This window comes from Schistocerca americana, chromosome 2, assembly GCF_021461395.2.
Source record: "Schistocerca americana isolate TAMUIC-IGC-003095 chromosome 2, iqSchAmer2.1, whole genome shotgun sequence".
NCBI classification, from domain to species: Eukaryota; Metazoa; Arthropoda; class Insecta; order Orthoptera; family Acrididae; genus Schistocerca; species Schistocerca americana.
This window is the reverse complement of record NC_060120.1, coordinates 936536431-936558108: the sequence shown is the minus strand read 5'-3', so window position 1 is coordinate 936558108 and position 21678 is coordinate 936536431. Positions and strand designations below refer to the sequence as shown.

Here is a 21678-nt window from a genome sequence, read left to right as displayed (position 1 = left end):
TGCTAGAATCTACATTTATGTTCAGACTTGTATTTCTCACGGTGTTTCCAAATTTTAACCCACACCCTATATCTCTAGCCACAAGTCCAACCGTGCCGCATTCCAGACTCGTATGGATGGACATACAGTTTAGAGTACATATGAAATCTATAAGGAATGGACAAAATAATATGAACGCCATGCAGTATAGTACAAATGGCTCTAAGCACTATGGGACTTAACATCTGAGGTCATCAGTCCCCTAGACTTAAAACTACTTACAACCTAACTAACCTAAGGACGTCACACACATCCATGCCCGAGGCAGGATTCGAACCTGCGACAGTAGCAGCAGCGCGGTTCTGGACTGAAGCGGCTAGAACCGCTCGGCCACAGAAGCCGGCGCAATATAGTACAGCTTGTTGCAAATTGGCATCATGCGTACATGTAAATACTGCGTTGTGGCTGCAGCGAACGGTTGACGTGCCAAGTCTTGGAAGTTATCTTTCAGTGTACTATACGCTTTGTTCTGCGACGCGATCGCCTAAACGTGTTATCTCTCAGACTTCCAGAAAGGGCAACTCGTCGGTGCGCGGTTAGCTACGGTTGAACCGTTTAGACGCACGACAGTATGGCACGCTAATGTTAGCATAGACAAAATATGATAAAGCATCATCGGGGAAGAGGAGTAGTGGGCGAAAGCCGAAGTTACCTGACAGGAACTGACGAGCATTAATGAGGACTGCAATGTAAATGTCGTGTGACTAGGGCCTCCTGTCAGGTAGACCGTTCGCCGGGTGCAAGTCTTTCGATTTGACTTGCGCGGCGATGGGGATGAAATGATGATGATTAGGACAACACAACACCCAGTCCTTGAGCGGAGAAAATCTCCGACCCAGCCGGGAATCGAGCCCCGGCCAAAAGGATTGACATTTTGTCGTGCTGACCACTCAGCTACCGGGGGCGGACTTGGATTGTGTTTAGACAACATAAGTGACTACAGAACTTGACACTCGCTTGAGTAGGAATCTGTCGACAAAAACAGTACGGGGGGAGCTTGACAGGGCTAATATTCATAGACGGACTGTAATGGTGAAACCTTAATAACGGAAGCCAACGCAAAGCTGCGAAAGAAATGATGGCACAATCATAAAACCTGGACACTTAATTACTGCAGTGAAGTGGTTTTGTCCGACGAATCATCGTTTACGTTGTTTCCTACAATCGGCCGTGTTTATGTATGGAGAATCCCAAAAGAAGTCTACGATCCGGCGTGGCTGTTTCCTACAATTAACCGTGGCGGAGGTTTCGTTACGATTTGGGCGGCTACATCGTGGTATTCAGCTGGTTTTATCATTACCCTCACTGGCCGGATTACTGCGAATGGATATCTCGGCATCCTCGATAACGATGTGCTTAATATGAGTAGCATATTGCTGCCAAACACTGCCATATTCGAAGGTGATTGTGGGCACTTACACACAGTTAAAGAGATTCAGGCATGGTTTGTGGGCCGCGCGGGATTAGCCGAGCGGTCTCAGGCGCTGCAGTCATGCACCGTGCGGCTGGTCCCGGCGGAGTTTCGAGTCCTCCCTCGGGCATGGGTGTGTGTGTTTGTCCTTAGGATAATTTAGGTCAAGTAGTGTGTAAGCTTAGGGACTGATGACCTTAGCAGTTAAGTCCCACAAGATTTCACACACATTTGAACATTTCGAACATGGTTTGGGGAGCTTCAGAATATCATCAGACATCTTCCTTGGGCAGCACATTCACCAGACCTCAACATGACTGAAACTTTATGGGGAGTTTTGCAGCACAGAGTGAGGAGCAGATTTCTATCTGCAACATCGTTGAAGCAATTGGCGGATGTTTTGTGCAAGAATGGGATAAAATTCCTTTGGAAATTCTACAAATGTATTCAGCGAAGAACTTCAGCTGTCCTCAAAGCCTATGGCGGCCCAACTCCTTATCAATAAATAAATAGTAACTGCGACATAGTAGCGTATACAAACAGTTGGTTCAAATGGCTCTGAGCACTATGGGACTTAACTTCTGACATCATCAGTCCCTTAGAACTCAGAACTAGTTAAACCTGACTAACCTAAGGACATCACACACATCCATGCCCGAGGCAGGATTTGAACCTGTGACCGTAGCGGTCGCGCGGTTCCAGACTGCAGCGCCTAGAACCGCTCCGCTACAAAACAGTGATCTAATACTGTCAAATGTTTTTTATTCCAGTCTTTGACCACAATATCAATTCTTTAGACGATGACCGGTTTCAGTCCGTAATGACCATCCTCATATCTTTTTTACACCATGTCCTAAAGTGATAAGGCTATAATGGCATCGTCAAAACATATAAATATAATGAGCACAGCATCGTAACCTAGACCTAAAATAAGGTGTAGAATAGGCCACATCGTCCACACAGTCATTATTGCAACTCAATATTCAGTCGTTATTGCAATAATGACTGTGTGGACGATGTGGCCTATTCTACACCTTATTTTAGATCTAGGTGACGTTGCTGTGCTCATTATATTTATATGTTTTGACGATGCCATTATAGCCTTATCACTTTAGGATATGGTGTAAAAAAGATCTGAGGATGGTCATTACGGACTGAAACCGGTCATCGACATTGTGATCAGAGACTGGAATAAAAAACATTTGAATAAATAGTGTGTACATCTCAGGTGTTCATATTATTTTGTTCACCCCCCTGTACCTCGATCGAGCAGATACCGTTAACTCGGCTGCGTTTACACAGGTGACCACGCTGCCCACGATGAGCACATTACCGACCGCATCGTCGGAGGAGACGGAGTCGGAGCCAGAGTACGAGGAGGACGCGGAGGCGGTGGTAGGGGCGGAGGTGGGGGCGGAGGAGCCGCTGCTGGCGTCCCTGACCGCCGTGGCGTCCTCTGTCGGCGTCCGCACCTTCCGCGGCGTCGGCACCAACCACAGCGGCGTCGCCATCGGGGCGGTGCACGGCCGCCATGTTGTCATAGAGCCGGACCTCAAGGTAAGTCAATACACGACTGGCCTACTCCAAATCCGAAATCTCTGCATCTCATTCCGCGAAGCTGGGCAAGTTTCCGTACGAACATTGTGATGAAAGTGGACACATTACCTCGCCAAATACATTGAAATGAGCGTTTGGCGTCATAGGCCGGGAGGCCCCTTACGGGGCAGGTCTTATTACATTCGACGCCACTTTGGGCGACCTGCGTGCCGGATGGGGATGAAATGATGATGAAGACAACACAACACCCAGTCCCTGAGCGGAGAAAATCCCTAACCCAGCTGGGAATCGAACCCGGGCCCCTTAGGACGACAGTCCGTCACGCTGACCATTCAGCTTTCGGGGTGGACGCCAAATACATTAAGACTGACTGTTAACATTTCCTATACTATTACGTCCCTGTTTACTGGCTGCCTTGTCATTGGTTCCTAGTACCATGTAAGATTAGGCACTGCTTCTATCATTCCTTAATACACTGTCCATCGACGTCACAGATTTATTTACTCTCCACCAACTGACGTATAGAACAATAAGGCACAGTAGCAGAAAACTTAATTCCTACTACGCTGCAGTAAAATGAGTGACAATTTGCAGGCTAGTACTGAGAAATTATGCCCTTGCTTGACAGGGTGGTACTAGAACAGTAATGTGGCAACACGATAAGAAATAATCAATAAAATATATACTTTGAATTTGGCTTTTTAAAATTCGCTGTTGTTTTATTTGATTATTTCTGCTATGACTTCTCAAATGGACCTATTTCACTGTCCACGCTAGATATGCGGGGTAACTTGAGTCTTGTTTTCGTAGCAGCAGTATAAGCTAGTGAGCTGCTCAGTCTGATGTTGTTCCTTGCAAAGTGAAAGTACCAAAGGCTGAAACGTTTTCAGTTTTTAATTTTTGACTTGAGCAAGTCTGCTCTAAACTTTGGCTATTGCCTTCTAGCTATGTAACTTTACGTAGATAACCTTTTTATGTTATGATTTTTTCATCTTGGTTAAAGTTTCCGTCAGACGTATTTTTTATACAGGGCTATTACAAATGATTGAAGCGATTTCATAAATTCACTGTAGCTCCATTCATTGACATATGGTCACGACACACTACAGATACGTAGAAAAACTCATAAAGTTTTGTTCGGCTGAAGCTGCACTTCAGGTTTCTGCCGCCAGAGCGCTCGAGAGCGCAGTGAGACAAAATGGCGACAGGAGCCGAGAAAGCGTATGTCGTGCTTGAAATGCACTCACATCAGTCAGTCATAACAGTGCAACGACACTTCAGGACGAAGTTCAACAAAGATCCGCCAACTGCTAACTCCATTCGACGATGGTATGCGCAGTTTAAAGCTTCTGGATGCCTCTGTAAGGGGAAATCAACGGGTCGGCCTGCAGTGAGCGAAGAAACGGTTGAACGCGTGCGGGCAAGTTTCACGCGCAGCCCGCGGAAGTCGACAAATAAAGCAAGCAGGGAGCTAAACGTACCACAGCCGACGGTTTGGAAAATCTTACGGAAAAGGCTAAAGCAGAAGCCTTACCGTTTACAATTGCTACAAGCCCTAACACCCAATGACAAAGTCAAACGCTTTGAATTTTCGGCGCGGTTGCAACAGCTCATGGAAGTGGATGCGTACAGTGCGAAACTTGTTTTCAGTGATGAAGCAACATTTTTTCTTAATGGTGAAGTGAACAGACACAATGTGCGAATCTGGGCGGTAGAGAATCCTCACGCATTCATGCAGCAAATTCGCAATTCACCAAAAGTTAATGTGTTTTGTGCAATCTCACGGTTTAAAGTTTACGGCCCCTTTTTCTTCTGCGAAAAAAACGTTACAGGACACATGTATCTGGACATGCTGGAAAATTGGCTCATGCCACAACTGGAGACCGACAGGGCCGACTTCATCTTTCAACAGGATGGTGCTCCACCGCACTTCCATCATGATGTTCGGCATTTCTTAAACAGGAGATTGGAAAACCGATGGATCGGTCGTGGTGGAGATCATGATCAGCAATTCAAGTCATGGCCTCCACGCTCTCGCGACTTAACCCCATGCGATTTCTTTCTGTGGGGTTATGTGAAAGATTCAGTGTTTAAACCTCCTCTACCAAGAAACGTGCCAGAACTGCGAGCTCACATCAACGATGCTTTCGAACTCATTGATGCGGACATGCTGCGCCGAGTGTGGGAGGAACCTGATTATCGGCTTGATGTCTGCCGAATCACTAAAGGGGCACATATCGAACATTTGTGAATGCCTAAAAAACTTTTTGAGTTTTTGTACTTGTGTGCAAAGCATTGTGAAAATATCTCAAATAATAAAGTTATTGTAGAGCTGTGAAATCGCTTCAATCATTTGTAATAACCCTGTACATTATTTTACAGGGTTTTTAAACTTTCATTCTGAAGGATACATCCTTAGAAGTGTCGAAACCTACATAAATGTTTTAAACAATTACTTGCAACCGGTCGGTTGTGTTATTTCTTGTTGAAATAACGTAAATAGAGGTCTATATCCTGGCGTCAATCTACGTAGAATTTTGGACCACATTCAATGCTCCCGCATTATGACGCTTTTGGAGAAGGAGAATCACCTCTGTAAAAGTCAAAACGGAGCCAGCAAATAGAGATCTTGGAAAACAGCTCCATGCGTTCGTCCGTGAGGTCTACAGCTTCGTAGACAACAACGTCCGGTTTGATACTGTCTTTCTTGACCTGAGGAAGAAATTCGCTGCAGATCCACACAGTCGTATAGCCAACAAAATACGAGGTAACTGTGTATCGGACCGGATAATGGTTGGGCTAAGGACTTGCTAGTAGATAGAATTCAGCATGTTGGTCTTAACGGGACGAAATCAACAGATGTCCAGGAGATTTCGGGAGTACCATAACGGAGTGTTACAGAGCCATTACTGTTTACAGTTTATGTTAATGATCTAGAGTTCCAAAGTCGGAAGCACATTCCTGGATGTTCTGTTGCCTATAGGAACGTTGTAACGCCAGAAGACTTAAGTGAAACGCAGGGCTTGCAGAGTATCGACGATTGGTTTAGGGACTGGTGGTTGACCTACAACGTAAATAAATGTAAGATATGGCGCAGAGGATCAAGTAGGTAAAAAGACGAGGACTAATAGAAATCCTTGGGTAACAGAAGAGATATTGAATTTGATTGATGAAAGCAGAAAATATAAAAATGCAGTAAATGAAGCAGGCAAAAAGGAAAACAAACGTCTCAAAAATGAGATCGACAGGAAGTGCAAAATGGCTAAGCAGGGAGGGCTAGAGGATAAATGTAAGGATATAGAGGGGCATATCATTAGGGGTAACATAGATATTGCCTTCAGGTAAATTAAAGAAACCTTATGGGACTAGAGAACCATTTGCACGAATATCAAGAGCTCAGATGGAAACCCAGTTCTAAGCAAAGAAGGGAAAACAGAAAGGTGGAAGGAGTATATAGAGGGACCTGAAAGAGCAGTTGAACGGAATGGACAGTGTCTTGAAGGGAGGATATAAGAGGAACATCAACAAAAGCAAAGCGTGGATAATGGAATGTAGTCGAATTAAATCGGGTGATGCTGCGGGAATTAGATTAGGAAATGAGACGCTTAAAGTAGTAAATGAGTTTTGCTATTTGGGGAGCAAAATAACTGATGATGGTCGAAGTACAGAGGATATAAAATGCAGACTGGCAATGGCAAGGAAAGTGTTTCTGAAGAAGCGAAATTTGATAACATCGAGTATAGATTTAAGTGTTCGGAAGTCGTTTCTGAAAGTATTTGTATGGAGTGTAGCCATGTGTGGATGTGAAACGTGGACGATAGATAGTTTGGACAAGAAGAGAATAGAAGCTTTCGAAATGTGGCGCTACAGAAGAATGCTGAAGATTAGATGGATAGATCACATAACTAATGAGGAGGTATTGAATAGAAATTTGTGGCACATCTTGACTAGAAGAAGGGATCGGTTGGTGGGACATATTCTGAGGCATCAAGGGATCACCAATTTAGTATTGGAGGGCAGCGTGGTGGGTAAAAACCGTACAGGGAAACCAAGAGATGAACACCCTAAGCAGATTCAGAAGGATGCAGGTTACAGTACGTACTGGGAGATGAAGAAGCTGGCACAGGATAGAGTAGCATGGAGAGCTGCATCAAACTCTGGACGGAGAACCACAAGAACAACAACAACATAGCGCATAATTAGGCAAGGGATTGACTGCTGTTTAATTACACTACTGACAACAAATCTCCGTAAACAGTAGAGTTGCGCACTGACCAACACTACGGATCCGTAGTTTTTGTAGGGTATATGACTGATGTAGTAAATGGTAGGATTGATGGTAATACTGGTAGCACTTTTAGGGAGAGGAACAAAAATGAATGTGTGAGAGAGGAACAGGAAGCAGACGACTCCTCCTTGTTTTAGTTTTTTTTTTTTTTTTTTTTTTTTTTTTGCACTTAATTACAGCCGCTCATCGTACAGTGTTAGACCATTACGTATTTTATATCCTTACAAAATTTGATAACATTTTACAAGTAAAAAAAAAAACAGCTGCTCACGTAACTTCTGCTCTTTTGCGTAACTAAAACAATTAGTTTTGCAAATACAGTTTACATGCAAAAGCACAAAAAATCTTCATAATTATTATTGTTATTTTGTACTCAACAGAATGTTCTCCATACTGGCCGAAGGTATGAGTTTCCTGCTATAGCTGATAAGTGCGAAAGTTGTTTAGCAGTAAGAGAAACATGTTGTATAAAAGCTCGAAGAAACGTTGAAGCGATGTTTGATATGTTTTTGTTTTGCAATTTTGTACACTTTGCGTTTTTCGACGGAATCGCGTTTTCTAGCGCTGTATGATAAATCTGTATTTTTATTTTTAGTAAACATCCCTCTGTTTCATGTTGCAATTCAACAATTTTCGAAAAAAACCTGAATTAAACAATGACAATTGCAATTTCGCTACAAATACTGATTAGTTTTAAGTACACTACTGGCCATTAAACTTACTACACCAAGACGAAATGCAGATGATAAACTGGTACTCAGATATATTATAGTAGAACTGACGTGTCATTACATTTTCACGCAGTTTGGGTGCATAGATCCTGGGAAATCAGTACCCAGAACTGGCCGTAATAACGGTCTTGATACGCCTGGGCATTGAGTCAAACAGAGCTTGGATGTCATCTACAGATACAGATGCCCATGCAGCTTCAACACGATACCACAGTTCATCAAGAGTAGTGACTGGCGTATTGTGACGAGCCAGTTGCTCGGCCACCATTGACCAGACTTTTTCAATTGGTGAGAGATTTGGAGAATGTGCTGGCCAGGGCAGCAGTCGAACATTTTCTGTATCCAGAAAGGCCCGTACAGGACTTGCAACATGCGGTCGTGCATTATCCTGCTGAAATGTAGGGTTTCGCAGGGATCGAATGAAGGGTAGAGCCACGGGTCGTAACACATCTGAAATGTAACGTCCACTGTTCAGAGTGCCGTCAAAGCGAACAAGAGGTAACCGAGACGTGTAACCAATGGCACCCCATACCATCACGCCGGGTGATACGCCAGTAAGTTGATGATGAATACACGCTTCCAATGTGCGTTCACCGCGATGTCGCCAAACACGGATGCGACCATCATGATGCTGTAAACAGAACCTGGATTCATCCGAAAAAATGATGTTTTGCCATTCGTGCACCCACGTTCGTCGCCGAGTACACCATCGCAGGCGGTGCTGTCTGTAATGCAGCGTCAAGGGTAACCGCAGCCATGGTCTCCGAGCTGATAGTACATGCTGCTGCAAACGTCGTCGAACTGTTCGTGCGTGTGGTTGTTGTCTTGTAAACGTCCCCATCTGTTGACTCAGGGATCTAGACGTGGCTGCACGATCAGTTACAGCCATGCGGATAAGATGCCTGTCATCTCGACTACTAGTGATACGAGGGCGTTGGGATCCGGCACGGCGTTCCTGAACCCACCGATTGCATATTCTGCTAACAGTCATTGGATCTCGACCAACGCGAGCAGCAATGTCGCGATACGATAAACCGCATTCGCGATAGGCTACAATCCAATCTATATCGAAGTCGGAAACGTGATGGTACACATTTCTCCTCCTGACACGAGGCGTCACAACAACGTTTCACCAGGCAACGCCGGTCAACTGCTTTTTGTGTATGAGAAATCGGTTGGAAACTTTCCTCATGTCATCACGTTGTAGGTTCGCCACCGGCGCCAACCTTGTGTGAATGCTCTGAAAAGCTAATCATTTGCATATCACAGCATCTTCTTCCTGTCGGTTAAATTTCGCGTCTGTAGCACGTCATCTTTGTTGTGTAGCAATTTTAATGGCCAGTAGTGTAACAGGCTGGAGCATAAATATATAGAACAAAGTGTTCCGTAGATTATGCAGCTCTTCACATATTCACAGCGTTTCCAAGCATCTTCTGCAGCGCAGACGTGGAGGAAGAGAGTCACTGGTGTTGTGGAACGTAGCGACAGGGATGTGGAGCCATGACGACTACAGTGCCGTGGCCAGCTGCGTTAGTTTGCTCGGTTGAGAATCCATGGCGCGAGCAGCCCGATCGACGTGGTCCCACAGTTCATCAATTGCGTTTAAATCCGGTGAGTTTGGTGGACAGGACAATATGGTAAACTCTTCCTGCTGCTCTTCGAATGAATGAAATATGGAGGGGGAGGGGGAGGGCGAGAGAATTTCGTTGCTCCACATGTACCATCCACCAATCACCGTAAGATGGCTTGCGAATTATAGATGTAGATGTTAAAATATCAATATCTGTAGAAACCAGCAATTGCGGAGCGTCGCATTAAAAACAAGCATCAAGTTATTTTGGAAGTGGGAAAAATGAGGCAACAACTTCAACCGGGACAAAATGTTTAAATCTGTGTGAAATCTTATGGGACTTAACTGCTAAGGTCATGAGTCCCTAAGCTTACACACTACTTAACCTAAATTATCCTAAGGACAAACACACACACCCATGGGCCCGCCGAGGTGGCCGAGCGGTTCTAGGCGCTACAGTCTGGAACCGCGAAACCGCTACGGTCGCAGGTTCGAATCCTGCCGCGGGCATGGATGTGTGTGATGTCCTTAGGTTAGTTGGGTTTAAGTAGTTCTAAGTTCTAGGGGACTGATGACCTCAGAAGTTAAGTCCCATAGTGCTCAGAGCCATTTGAACCTTTTTTGAACACACACCCATCCCCGAGGGAGGACTCGAACCTCCGCGGGACCCGCCGCACAGTCCACGACTGTAGCGCCTGAGACCACTCGGCTAAGCCCGCGCGGCTCAACCGGGACAGCGACTATAACTTTGGTGGTGTAGAATTTATGGAATCGGACATTCGATGATGTGAGGTTAACAAGTAATGGACAGAGATGTTTACGTTTCCAAAGAGTTCTGTTGTGTTTGTATTTCCAAGACGACATAATAAGTGTCTCTTCGTCGGGTGTATCGACATATTCTCTGGCAGCGTATATGGATTCGTTGGTGGTATTTTGACAAAAACTGACGTTTTGACACTGTGGCTCTGTACAAAATACAAGTTGATTCTTGCAACAAGCTACTTTTGTGAGTGTCTTGTTTGGCCTTTTCATGACTTTTGTAGAGGATTTGGAAATGCGGGAGTACAAAAGAATGCTGAAGAAGAAGTGGGAAGACAGGATACCAAATGCAGAGGTACTGAATCGAATCGGAAAAAATGTAACATACTGCAAAAGTTGATTAAAAGAAGGGTTTGGTTCGTAGAACATGTTGTGAAACATCGAGGAATAGCTAATTTGGTGATGGAGGGAAGTGTGGAGCGTAAAAATTGTTTTGAGAGACCGAGTACTGACTACAGTAAACAGGTTCAAATGTATTTAGGATGCAGTAGTTATGCAGAGACGAAGGGATTTGCAGGAAACCGACTATCGTGGGACGCTACTTCAAATGTCTTCGGACCGAAGACCATAAGAGCAGCAACAACAAAACGCTCTTCTGTAAACTTTAGGAAATGGAAGTACTTTCAAGAATTTTTCTGTAACACCTAGTGAGCCGTGGCAGGCTCGCCTTCATGCCGTTTGTCCTTTAGCATTTTGTCACAATCGAGTGGCGTCTTATCTCTCCGTGATTTACTACCATAACGAGTTGCTGATTTGCCCTTGTCAGTGGCAGCAGCAGCGCTTATCGATACTAGGACTACTGTACCATCTTTGGTGTGACCGCTATATTTCCGTGTGGTAGTTTGTGTGAGGCAGTCGGTCGGTTGGGACAGAGCAGCGAGGGAGTCTCCGTGGCGCGAGGTCAGGCCAGCGCCGCTGGAGGCGTGCACGCGCTGTCGGATTTGTTAGGCGCTAGCTGCGAGAACTAAAGTTCATAGCCCAACAAACCTGGACACTGAAGTTGAGTGTTAAATTAGCTTGTTGTGAAACCTCAACTGCTCTTCATTCATTGCCAGTTGTTACTTCCTAGGCCCTTCCCGCAAGCAGCAACACATGGTATGTTGGAGTTGGCGAAATTTTGTAGCCGTCTTCCTGTATGGTGTTTAAATATTGATGTTACTTATTAATGAAGTGCACCAGTGGTATTTTCTGCCTTGTGGGCGTTAACGATCCAGTTGCCTGCCCTGATCGTTAGCGTAGTTTTTCAGCAGTGTGTTTTTCCTCGCCGCGTTGATGCTGTCCGACACAGCGTGTAGTTTGGCAGCCTTGGTGTTGTTCATATTTTTGAGTGGTTATTGTGCCTTGACTGTATTTAGAAGCCAATTTGCAAGACGTAGTACTGCTGGTATCCTCGTCCTTGTTGATATTTCCCGTTGTCGTGTCATTGGTCGGACGGAAGGGAATTGATTAGGTTGTTGGTCGGACCCTGGATTGGGTTGCCATACGATTATATAGTCTTACTCTTGGCTGCCTGTCTCAACTAAACTTATGTTAGAGTTACCTCCTCAGCCAACCCTTGGAACATTTCTGAACACCATTGTTCTGTTGCTTTTAGATTGTGATTTTCTTTTAGTCTCAAGTACTGTGTGAGGCCTTCAGCCGTCTATTAATTTAGCTGTCTCAAATTAAAAATTAAAAATTCACTTGTTTAAAAACTTTTAAAATTTTCTTCTCTATCTGAAATTTTTATTATCCTGGCCTTAAGCCTTGAGTTGTTCTATGTCCAGTATGTGGCCTTCAGCAAAGCTTTTATGCGAGATATTTTAAGATAAGACCTTCAGCCATCTCAGGTTAAAATTTGATAATTCACTTGCTTAAAATCTTTTAAAATTTTCTTCTCTATGTGAAATTATTATTATCCAGGCCTTAAGCCTTGAGTTGCACTATTTTAAGTGTGTGGCCTTCAGCCGAGTATTTACGCATTTTTTTTTTAAGTGAGGCCTTCAGCCGCCTGTGTTCCTTAAAGCAATTGTAGTAACTTGTGTTCGCGCTTTCAACCGTATTGTTTTGAATCATTTTAAGGGCATATGTGACTGAGTGTTTTTAGGAAAATATAGTTTGTGTATTTTGTCCATCTGACAGTAACTCATTTTGGCCCCTTTCCACAACCATAACCTGATCTGCTCTGTCCTGCGAAACCAGATTTCACCTAGAGAAGGAATTGTGTACATATGTTTACGCTACGTTAGGTATAGAAGATGTTTTCCGTATTAGTTCTTTGCTTTCAGTTAAATATAAATTCAACATCACGTGTACTTGTCAAAAGAATTAGGGGAACACGTTTATGAACTTCCGATATGTTAAATCTATATTCATAAAGTCGTTATGTGTGGTCTTATTGCTTAGCATGAGATCTTCGCGATCAACGTACGCAGAACAAAAGTAATTCACCATCTGTCGGCTGTATAATACATCATACTATCAGGTGACCCTCAGAAGGAAGTCAGAACCGGTGAGGTATACAGACGACATTTGTCATTTGTAGACGTTGTATTTAACCAAGCATTTGCAAGGCGACATCTTAATACATTGCAAGCTGTAAGGGCAGTACTTTGCTCCAAGGAGGATGGACTTTCCGTCGTGTTACTGCAGCTGCCAATGTCTCTCGATTGTCATTCGTAGGTTGTGATCATCCTACGGGGAGGCAGGTCACTACATATAACGAGTGGGAAAAAGTCGCCGACACATTACAACCCCAAGTGGAGACCGTTTTCTGGCCATCTCTGCGTTGCGGCATCATACAGCTACTACCGGAGCACTGCAAGACTACCTCAGGAGTGCCACCGCACACACTGTGCCCTATCAGACTGTAAAGAAGTGGATGCGAGAAAGGACCTTACGACCCAGACTTCCTGTTCGAGTACTCCGCTTGACAAGACAACGCCTCGCACCTCGCCTTCAGTTCTGCCATTCCCATGTCAACTGGCATTTGCGTCACGTGTTATTCGCGGAGGAGTCCAGATTTCCTCCGATGGAAGGTAATGGCGTTGTTCCTGTGTGGGGACGCCATTGTGAGCGGTACCTGCCACATGCTGTACAGGAAATTGACAGATTCGGCCAGCGTTCTGTGATGTCATGGGGAGGCAATAGTGTGACAGCCATACGAATCTTTTCGTTGTCCATAGAAGCCTTATCGCCAGACTGTACCTGAAACAGCTCCTGTTGGACCATGTGGTGGTTGCTGCATGCGGTGGAAACCCTGCACGATAATGCTGGGGCCTATGTGGGGGCCGTCACCAGGGACAGCTTGTTAAGTATGGACATTGACGTGATGGAATTGCCGGCAGGTGAGTCCGATCGAAGCCCCATCAAGTGTGTGTGGGACATGCGTGACAGACGTTTTAGTGCTGGGCCTGATCCACCACAGACTTCTCGGGGGCTCTCATTCAAGAATGGGAACGGATACCACAGGGTGATCTCCGCAGGCCTATACATATCATGCCACGTTGGTGCCAACCGGTGATAAGGACTCAAGAAGGACATACACATTAATAAAACTCTCGAAGCCTAATGAGAAGCACCCAGGATGACGGCATGTATGATACACTACTGGCCATTAAATTTGCTACACCACGAAGATGACGTGCTACAGACGCGAAATTTAACCGACAGGAAGAAGATGCTGTGATATGCAAATGATTAGCTTTTCAGAGCATTCACACAAGGTTGGCGCCGGTGGCGACACCTACAACGTGCTGAAATGAGGAAAGTTTACAACTGATTTCTCGTACACAACCAGCAGTTGACCGGCGTTGCCTGGTGAAACGTTGATGTGATGCCTCGTGTAAGGAGGAGAAATGCGTACCATCACGTTTCAGACTTTGATAAAGGTCTGATTGTGGCCTATCGCGACTGCGGTTTATCGTATCGCGACATTGCTGCTCGCGTTGGTCGAGATCCAATGACTGTTAGCAGAATATGGAATCGGTGGTTTCTGGAGGGTAATACGGAACGCCGTGCTGGATCCCAACGGCCTCGTATCAATAGCAGTCGAGATGACAGGCATCTTATCCGCATGGCTGTAACGGATCGTGCAGCCACGTCTCGATCGCTGAGTCAAGAGATGGGGACGTTTGCAAGACAACAACCACACGCACGAACAGTTCGACGACGTTTGCAGCAGCATGGACTATCAGCTCGGAGACCATGGCTGCGGTTACCCTTGACGCTGCATCACCGCCTGCTATGGTGTACTCAACGACGAACCTGGTTGCACCAATGGCAAAACGTCGTTTTTTCGAATGAAACCTGTTTACAGCATCATGATGGTCGCATCCGTGTTTGGCGACATCGCGGTGAATGCACATTGGAAGCGTGTATTCGTTATCGCCATACTGGCGTATCACCCGGCGTGATGGTATGGGGTGCCATTGGTGACACGTCTCGGTCACCTCTTGTTCGCATTGACGGCACTCTGAACAGTGGACGTTACATTTCAGATGTGTTACGACCGGTGGCTGTACCCTTCATTCGATCCCTGCGGAACCCTACATATCAGCAGGATAATGCACGACCGCATGTTGCACGTACTGTACGGGCCTTTCTGGATACAGAAAATGTTCGACTGCTGCCCTGCCCAGCACATTCACCAGATCTCTCACCAACTGAAAACGTCTGGCCAATGGTGGCCGAGCAACTGGCTTGTCACAATACGCCAGTTACTACTCTTGATGAACTGTGGTATCGTGTTGAAGCTGCATGGGCAGCTGTACCTGTACACACCATGCAAGCTCAGTTTGACTCAATGCCCAGGCGTATCAAGGCCGTTAATACGGCCAGAAGTGGTTGTTCTGGGTACTGATTTCTCAGGATCTATGCACCCAAATTGCGTGAAAATGTAATCACATGTCAGTTCTAGTATAATATATTTGTCATCCGCATTTCTTCTTGGTGTAGCAATTTTAACGGCCAGTAGTGTAGTTTCCCTTTTGTTTTCGACTGCTGTCGGGCATTTCAGTTCTTGTTAAGTAAACGAACGCAGTTGTAATGACGATTTGTTGTGTACTTCATTTGTAAAAGATAAAGGTAGCACAAGCATTCCTCAATTATTGCTCAAAGAGTTGTGGTAGACGCCAAAAGTCATGTTCTTCTAATTCTTTTGAGCAGTGTACTTGCGATCCTGCGAGCGTCACGGAAGTTTTTCAGAAAATGGTGACTTCTAAAATAAATTCAGATACTGAATGGCCAATGAACGGATTCTATATACTTCTTCGTGTGCCATCTTTGCAGTATACAACAAGTGATTCGACAAATGTTCTTTGATTTTAAGGAACATGAAAGGAAAGAAACGGAAAGGTACCACGCTGGATGGAGCTACTGTGGGTAATACCTCTTTATTCCCAGGTACTGAGTTTTGTTTGTTACTTCATTATTTACTCCGTAAGTGAGTTCACGTTACAGAGTCTCGGAAAACTTCTGTCCTAACATACATGAAGCTCCCTTTAAAGACAAAGTGTAAAAAAAAACATGAAAATTAAAGAAAGTCATTACAGTAGTCGGCAGTTGTTCAGTTATATTTCACTAATTCCATGGCCTTTGCTTTGGTGTGGACAGAGTACTCCCAGCTGTTTTCCCACCTCTGTGTTACTGCGATGATGTTACCGCCCCAGAGTAGGGTGCGCTCGGGATGTGACCTTCAACTTGGCACTGCTGGAAGAGATTGCAAGGCAATGACCATCCATCCAGGCGTGTCTAATTTAATTTCCTACTTTAGCGAAGCTATTAAACGATGTTCGAGCTTACCAATTCGATTCACTGTGGAGCTGTGCTGCCATGTCCTCCGGCGAGAGTTCGTAAAACGACGGCTGTGGCTCCACCTGATGCTCACGAATCGTATCTACGCAGCTGGCTGTAATTCTCCATTCCCGTACACTTCGAAAAAAAAGAGAAACACCTTAATGATTTATAATGATAGTTCCAACGTCCCTGTTTCTGCTGTTAATTCCATATGAGATTAGAGTTTACTTACTACTGACACCGCTGGAAAAACGCGCCAAAATTGGTGGCTTCGTAGTTAACTAGAAATGAAGCACTACTCAGTAAGTACTGTAATTTTCGCCATTTTCTTTACGAGCTAGAAATTGCTTTACTGAATGTTCCTTTCTGCTAATCTGTCACTAATTTGCTCCTCTGTGCTTAAAGCAGTTCGCCCGCTGGACGGATACAGCAGCTAGAGTTCCCATTACGACAACCGATTTGATTAGAGTTGAGCGTACACAGTGTCTCAAATACTGAACTCGCATTTACCGGAAGTCCATATCTCTTCAGAGTGGCCAGTGTGAAAATCAGCTGTTGATATAAGGCCGGCCGGAGTGGCCGAGTGGTTCTAGGCGCTACAGTCTGGAACCGCGCGACCGCTACGGTCTCAGGTTCGAATCCTGCCTCGGGCATGGATGTGTGATGTCCTTAGGTTAGTTCGGTTTAAGTAGTTCTAAGTTCTAGGGGACTGATGACCTCAGAAGTTAAATCCCATAGTGCTCAGAGCCATTTGAGCCATTTTTTGTTGATATCAGCAACTAACTACATTGTGCAACAAATTTTATTCAAAATTTGTAAATTATGTGTAATCAGGATTTCTACATTTATTTAGGCACATACATCGAAAAATAGTCATTATAAGAAATATGTAAGAAACTATCAGCCTCGATTGCGGTAGTGAAACCAACCTTTACCTAGGTTTCAGCCCAAATAATTGAGACTTCTTCAGAAGATATACCTGAATCTATAATTTGCCTAAGAGGGCATGGTCTAGAAATAAAACTAAAAAACGTTAAGAGCTTCTTAAGAGTGCATTTTTCTTGCACACTAACAAACAAAAATACTTACAGAGGCAGTAATATTTTGAAATGTGCTTGATTTTAATTGACGTTGGTGACTTTGGCTGTGAGTTAAGGAAAGTTACCGCTTATGTCAGGGGCAGAGTGGTATGTAGGGCGGCCACTGCGAGGTTGATAGAGCGTCGGGCGTAATATTTTATTGTGGTCCAATGCTGAAAACCCACTAACACCGATTAGCTGCTATGGTATAAATATCAAACGGAAGTGACGTGTATTGGTGAATGGGCGGTATAGAGACAGCCATCTTCGAGTGTGGTACATGTTTGTAGCAAGTAATATGAAATCAAATTATGGCTGTTGTAATACAATGAAATGAGTAAAAGAAAACTGGCATAAGACACATTTAGTAAAAATTTGTGACCGTGTCTCACATTGCCATTACTGTTATCAATTAATATAATCTACTAATTTATGTAGGTTATCAGTTAACATTAAGATCGGCAGGGGAAAGGGTGATTAAGTGGCCAGGACGGGAAAACTGACCATTACAATATTTTTTGCCTTGAACAGTGCTGCTGCCTGCCGAGAAGTGTTCAGATTAGTTCTATTATACACCGACATTGTTGTTAGTGAGACTGACAGAGGAATCACGTTCTGTCGCTTTTCAGTAAAACTTTGTTTTTTAGCCGCCTGATAAATCATTTTTGTTATTCTTCTTATCTCACTTGTATGGAGAAAAGTAATTTTGCCCCGTATAAGTTTTAAGACAGCGACTTTTGACCTACAAATGAAGCTTGTTGTAATTCATTTCAGGTTGATAGTTTCTCCTGTGGATCACTAATGCCGACATGGTACCCGAACGGGTAAAGTAGCCACTACTCGTCGGGAAAAGTGGCCAAGGTATACATCCCACAAAGAGTTAATAACTTCAAAGACACACGCGTAATACAACGGACAAAACTGACTTCTAAACCAATTATACACAAAGTTATCATCCACCATCTTAGGCCTTTGTGAAAATTTTGGATTAATTAAGTTATATTATTTAAAACCGTCTAACTTCGGCTACATTTGGTGCAATGCAAAAGTCCGATTATAAACGGTCTGCTGCGGCTACTTGCTTGGTATGCTTTAGGATGCTATGGCGTGAAGGTGCGTAGAAAATCTGCCCGTAAATCAGCAAAAAAGGGAAAATTGGTCACTATGTAAGCCTTCAAAAAGCACATGTTATTCTAATATATTATTTTCTCCCCCCACCCCCCTTCCCATTCTTCCTAAGCTGTCCAAGGTGTTACCCTGCAATGCCAGTGTTGGCTCTTAAGCAAAAAAGTTTGTCGATCACTGCCCTAAACAGGCCTAAAATAGGAATTTTTAAAAACCCTGTATAGAGTAAAATGGGGACTTGTTCCTCATGAGCAGTATATACACACACCAAAAAACAAAAAAAAGCTTTGCATCACCCCAGATCCCAGAACTCCAGAACATAGACGTTGTCTGTGGATATTGTATCACAGACACCATCCTTTTGACTGTTCAGAGATGTGACTAAACCCGCCCAAAGATGTAAACATAGATACATGAGCAGCGCCTATTAGACGGAGGGGGTCAGACAGCCTATCAGTTCCAGTCATTCCACCAGGAAGGAGGTACACGGCTCGTTTTGTCTGTTGTTCAACCATGCCTAGACGGTCAATACCGCGGTTCGATCGCGTCTGATTATTACTTTGTGCCAGGAAGGGCTCTCAACGAGGGAAGTGTCCAGGGGTCTCGGAGTGGACCAAAGCGATATTGTTCGGAAATGAAGGAGATACAGAGAGACAGGAAGTGTCGATGACATGCTTTACTCAGGCCGTCCAAGGGCTGCTACTGCAATAGATGACCGCTACCTACCGATTATGGCTCGGAGGAACCCTGACAGCAACGCAACCGTGTTGAATAACGCTTTCCGTGCAGCCACTGGACGTCGTGTTACGACTCAAACTATGTGCAATAGGCTGCATACCGCGCAATTTCACTCCCGACGTCCATGGCGACGTCTGCAGCGCGGTACAGAATGGCCCAACAACATGCGAAATGGACAGCTCAGGATTGGCATCACGTTCACCGATGAGTGTCGCATATGCCTTCAATCAGACAATCGTCGGAAACATATTTGGAGGCAATCCGGTCAGGATGAACACCTTAGACACACTGTCAAGCGAGTGCAGCAAGGTGGAGGTTCCCTGCTGTTTTGGGGTGGCATTATGTGGGGCCAACGTGCGCCACTGGTGGTCATGGAAGGCGCCCTAGCCGGCCGAAGTGGCCGTGCGGTTAAAGGCGCTGCAGTCTGGAACCGCAAGACCGCTACGGTCGCAGGTTCGAATCCTGCCTCGGGCATGGATGTGTGTGATGTCCTTAGGTTAGTTAGGTTTAACTAGTTCTAAGTTCTAGGGGACTAATGACCTCAGCAGTTGAGTCCCATAGTGCTCAGAGCCATTTGAACCATTTTTGAAGGCGCCATAACGACTGTACGATACGTGAATGACATCCTTCGACTGATAGTGCAACCCTATCAGCAGCATATTGGCGAGGCATTCGTCTTCATGGACGACAATTTGCGCCCCCATCGTGCACATTTTGTGAATGACTTCCTTCAGGATAATGACATCGCTCGACTAGAGTGACCAGCATGTTCTCCAGACATGAACCTATCGAACATGCCTGGGATACATTGGAAAGGGCTGTTTATGGACGATGTGACCCACCAACCACTCTGAGGGATCTACGGCGAATCGAAGTTGAGGAATGGGACAAGCTCGACCAACAGTGCCTTGATGAGCTTGTGGATGATATGCCACGACGAATACAGACATGCATCAACGCAAGAGGACGTGCTACTCGGTGGGTGAGTACAGCAATCCAGACCACCACCTCTGAAGGTCTCGCTGTATGGTGGTACAACATGCAATGGGTGGTTTTGAAGAGCAAAAAAAAGGGCAGAAATGATGTTTATGTTGATATCTGTTCCAGTTTTCTGTACAGGTTCCGGAACTCTCGGAACCGAGGTGATGCAAAACTTTTTTTTATGTGTGTAGTATATGATCGTGTGATTGCTGTCCTTAAATAGTATGGTGCTGGCTGTGATGTCACCATTGCTCAGTCCAAAGCTGTAAAATGCAATGTCTTCCCTCCCACTTCTGCCGTCTCCGCTTTTACCTCACATGGCTGTCTACCACGCTGTACTCACCAACAAACCGCCATCTTTGTTGATGGTTTTATTGGATATATTGACCTCTATAAGTTCTTGGTGAAGTATGCTTTCCCACAAACTGCCTATTTACAAACATGCTCGTTTGTATGTACGAATCGTACATTTTATCCATACTAAGTTTAGGATTTAAATGACTCTTGCCTGAACTATCCTCCCTTACATGTTGCCTCTCGGAAAATGAAAACCGTATTCCTGTACATCATTAGTAGCACCTTCCGGTATGCTAGGTGTCAAGATCGTCTTTGCAGTCGACAAATGTGGATAAAGGTGAGTGCATAATGTGAAACTTGTGATCTCATTGTTGACTATTAAATGTATCGGAACGTCGGTTTATAATTACAGTGTAGTCCAATATAAAGTGTTTGTTGCAATGTTTTAAAAGCTGTTCATGAGCAGGAAGCGATACATAAATTTTACTGATCTTTTTGGATTAATTTATTCAGGATTCATTGCTTTTCTTCACAAAACAATGAACACAGAGATAACCATACTTCCACTTGTCCTCGTACTTCTATTCCTTGCATACAAACTGCTTGCCATGATATAAACCCTACCAAAACACGTGACACAATCCCATTCAAAGATACAACTTAAATTCAAAGATAGTCAAGTACAAAAATTCTTGAAAGTTAAGATAAAGTAACACTTTTTTCATGTTTTGTATATATACTCGTTACAATAAGCCGCATTTACACAGTCCATTTCTATAAAATGGAATCGTTTTTTTTAGAATATTTTGTTTGCGCAATGAAACAAAAAGAAATATTAAAAGTTTTCGTCTTTGTTTAGGACGTGACATGACCAAATGCAGAGTGGTTGCCTATACATACATTGCTTCAGTTGTAAATCTATAATGATTTGTCCGCAGCTCGTGGTCGTGCGGTAGCGTTCTCGCTTCCCACGCCCGGGTTCCCGGGTTCGATTCCCGGCGGGGTCAGGGATTTTCTCTGCCTCGTGATGACTGGGTGTTGTGTGACGTCCTTAGGTTAGTTAGGTTTAAGTAGTTCTAAGTTCTAGGAGACTGATGACCATAGATGTTAAGTCCCATAGTGCTCAGAGCCATTTGATCCATTTTATAATGATTTATCTGTATTTTGTATGAAGAAGATAAAATGAACTTGTCTATACAAGACCTCAACAATGAACGAAGAGACCGATACCCAATTAAAAGTCTCACATACTTCAAGAAACATTTCAG

The 21678-nt window shown here is 44.4% G+C and overlaps 1 protein-coding gene across 1 annotated transcript in view; it reads left to right on the top strand.

Moving 5' to 3' along the window:
• LOC124594560 overlaps positions 1–21678 on the top strand; it is a 375202-nt gene that overhangs the window by 328001 nt on the left and 25523 nt on the right. The window contains exon 3 of the mRNA XM_047132932.1: positions 2753–3007. Coding sequence (XP_046988888.1) covers positions 2753–3007 — 255 coding nt within the window. The remainder of the gene's footprint in view (positions 1–2752; positions 3008–21678) is intronic.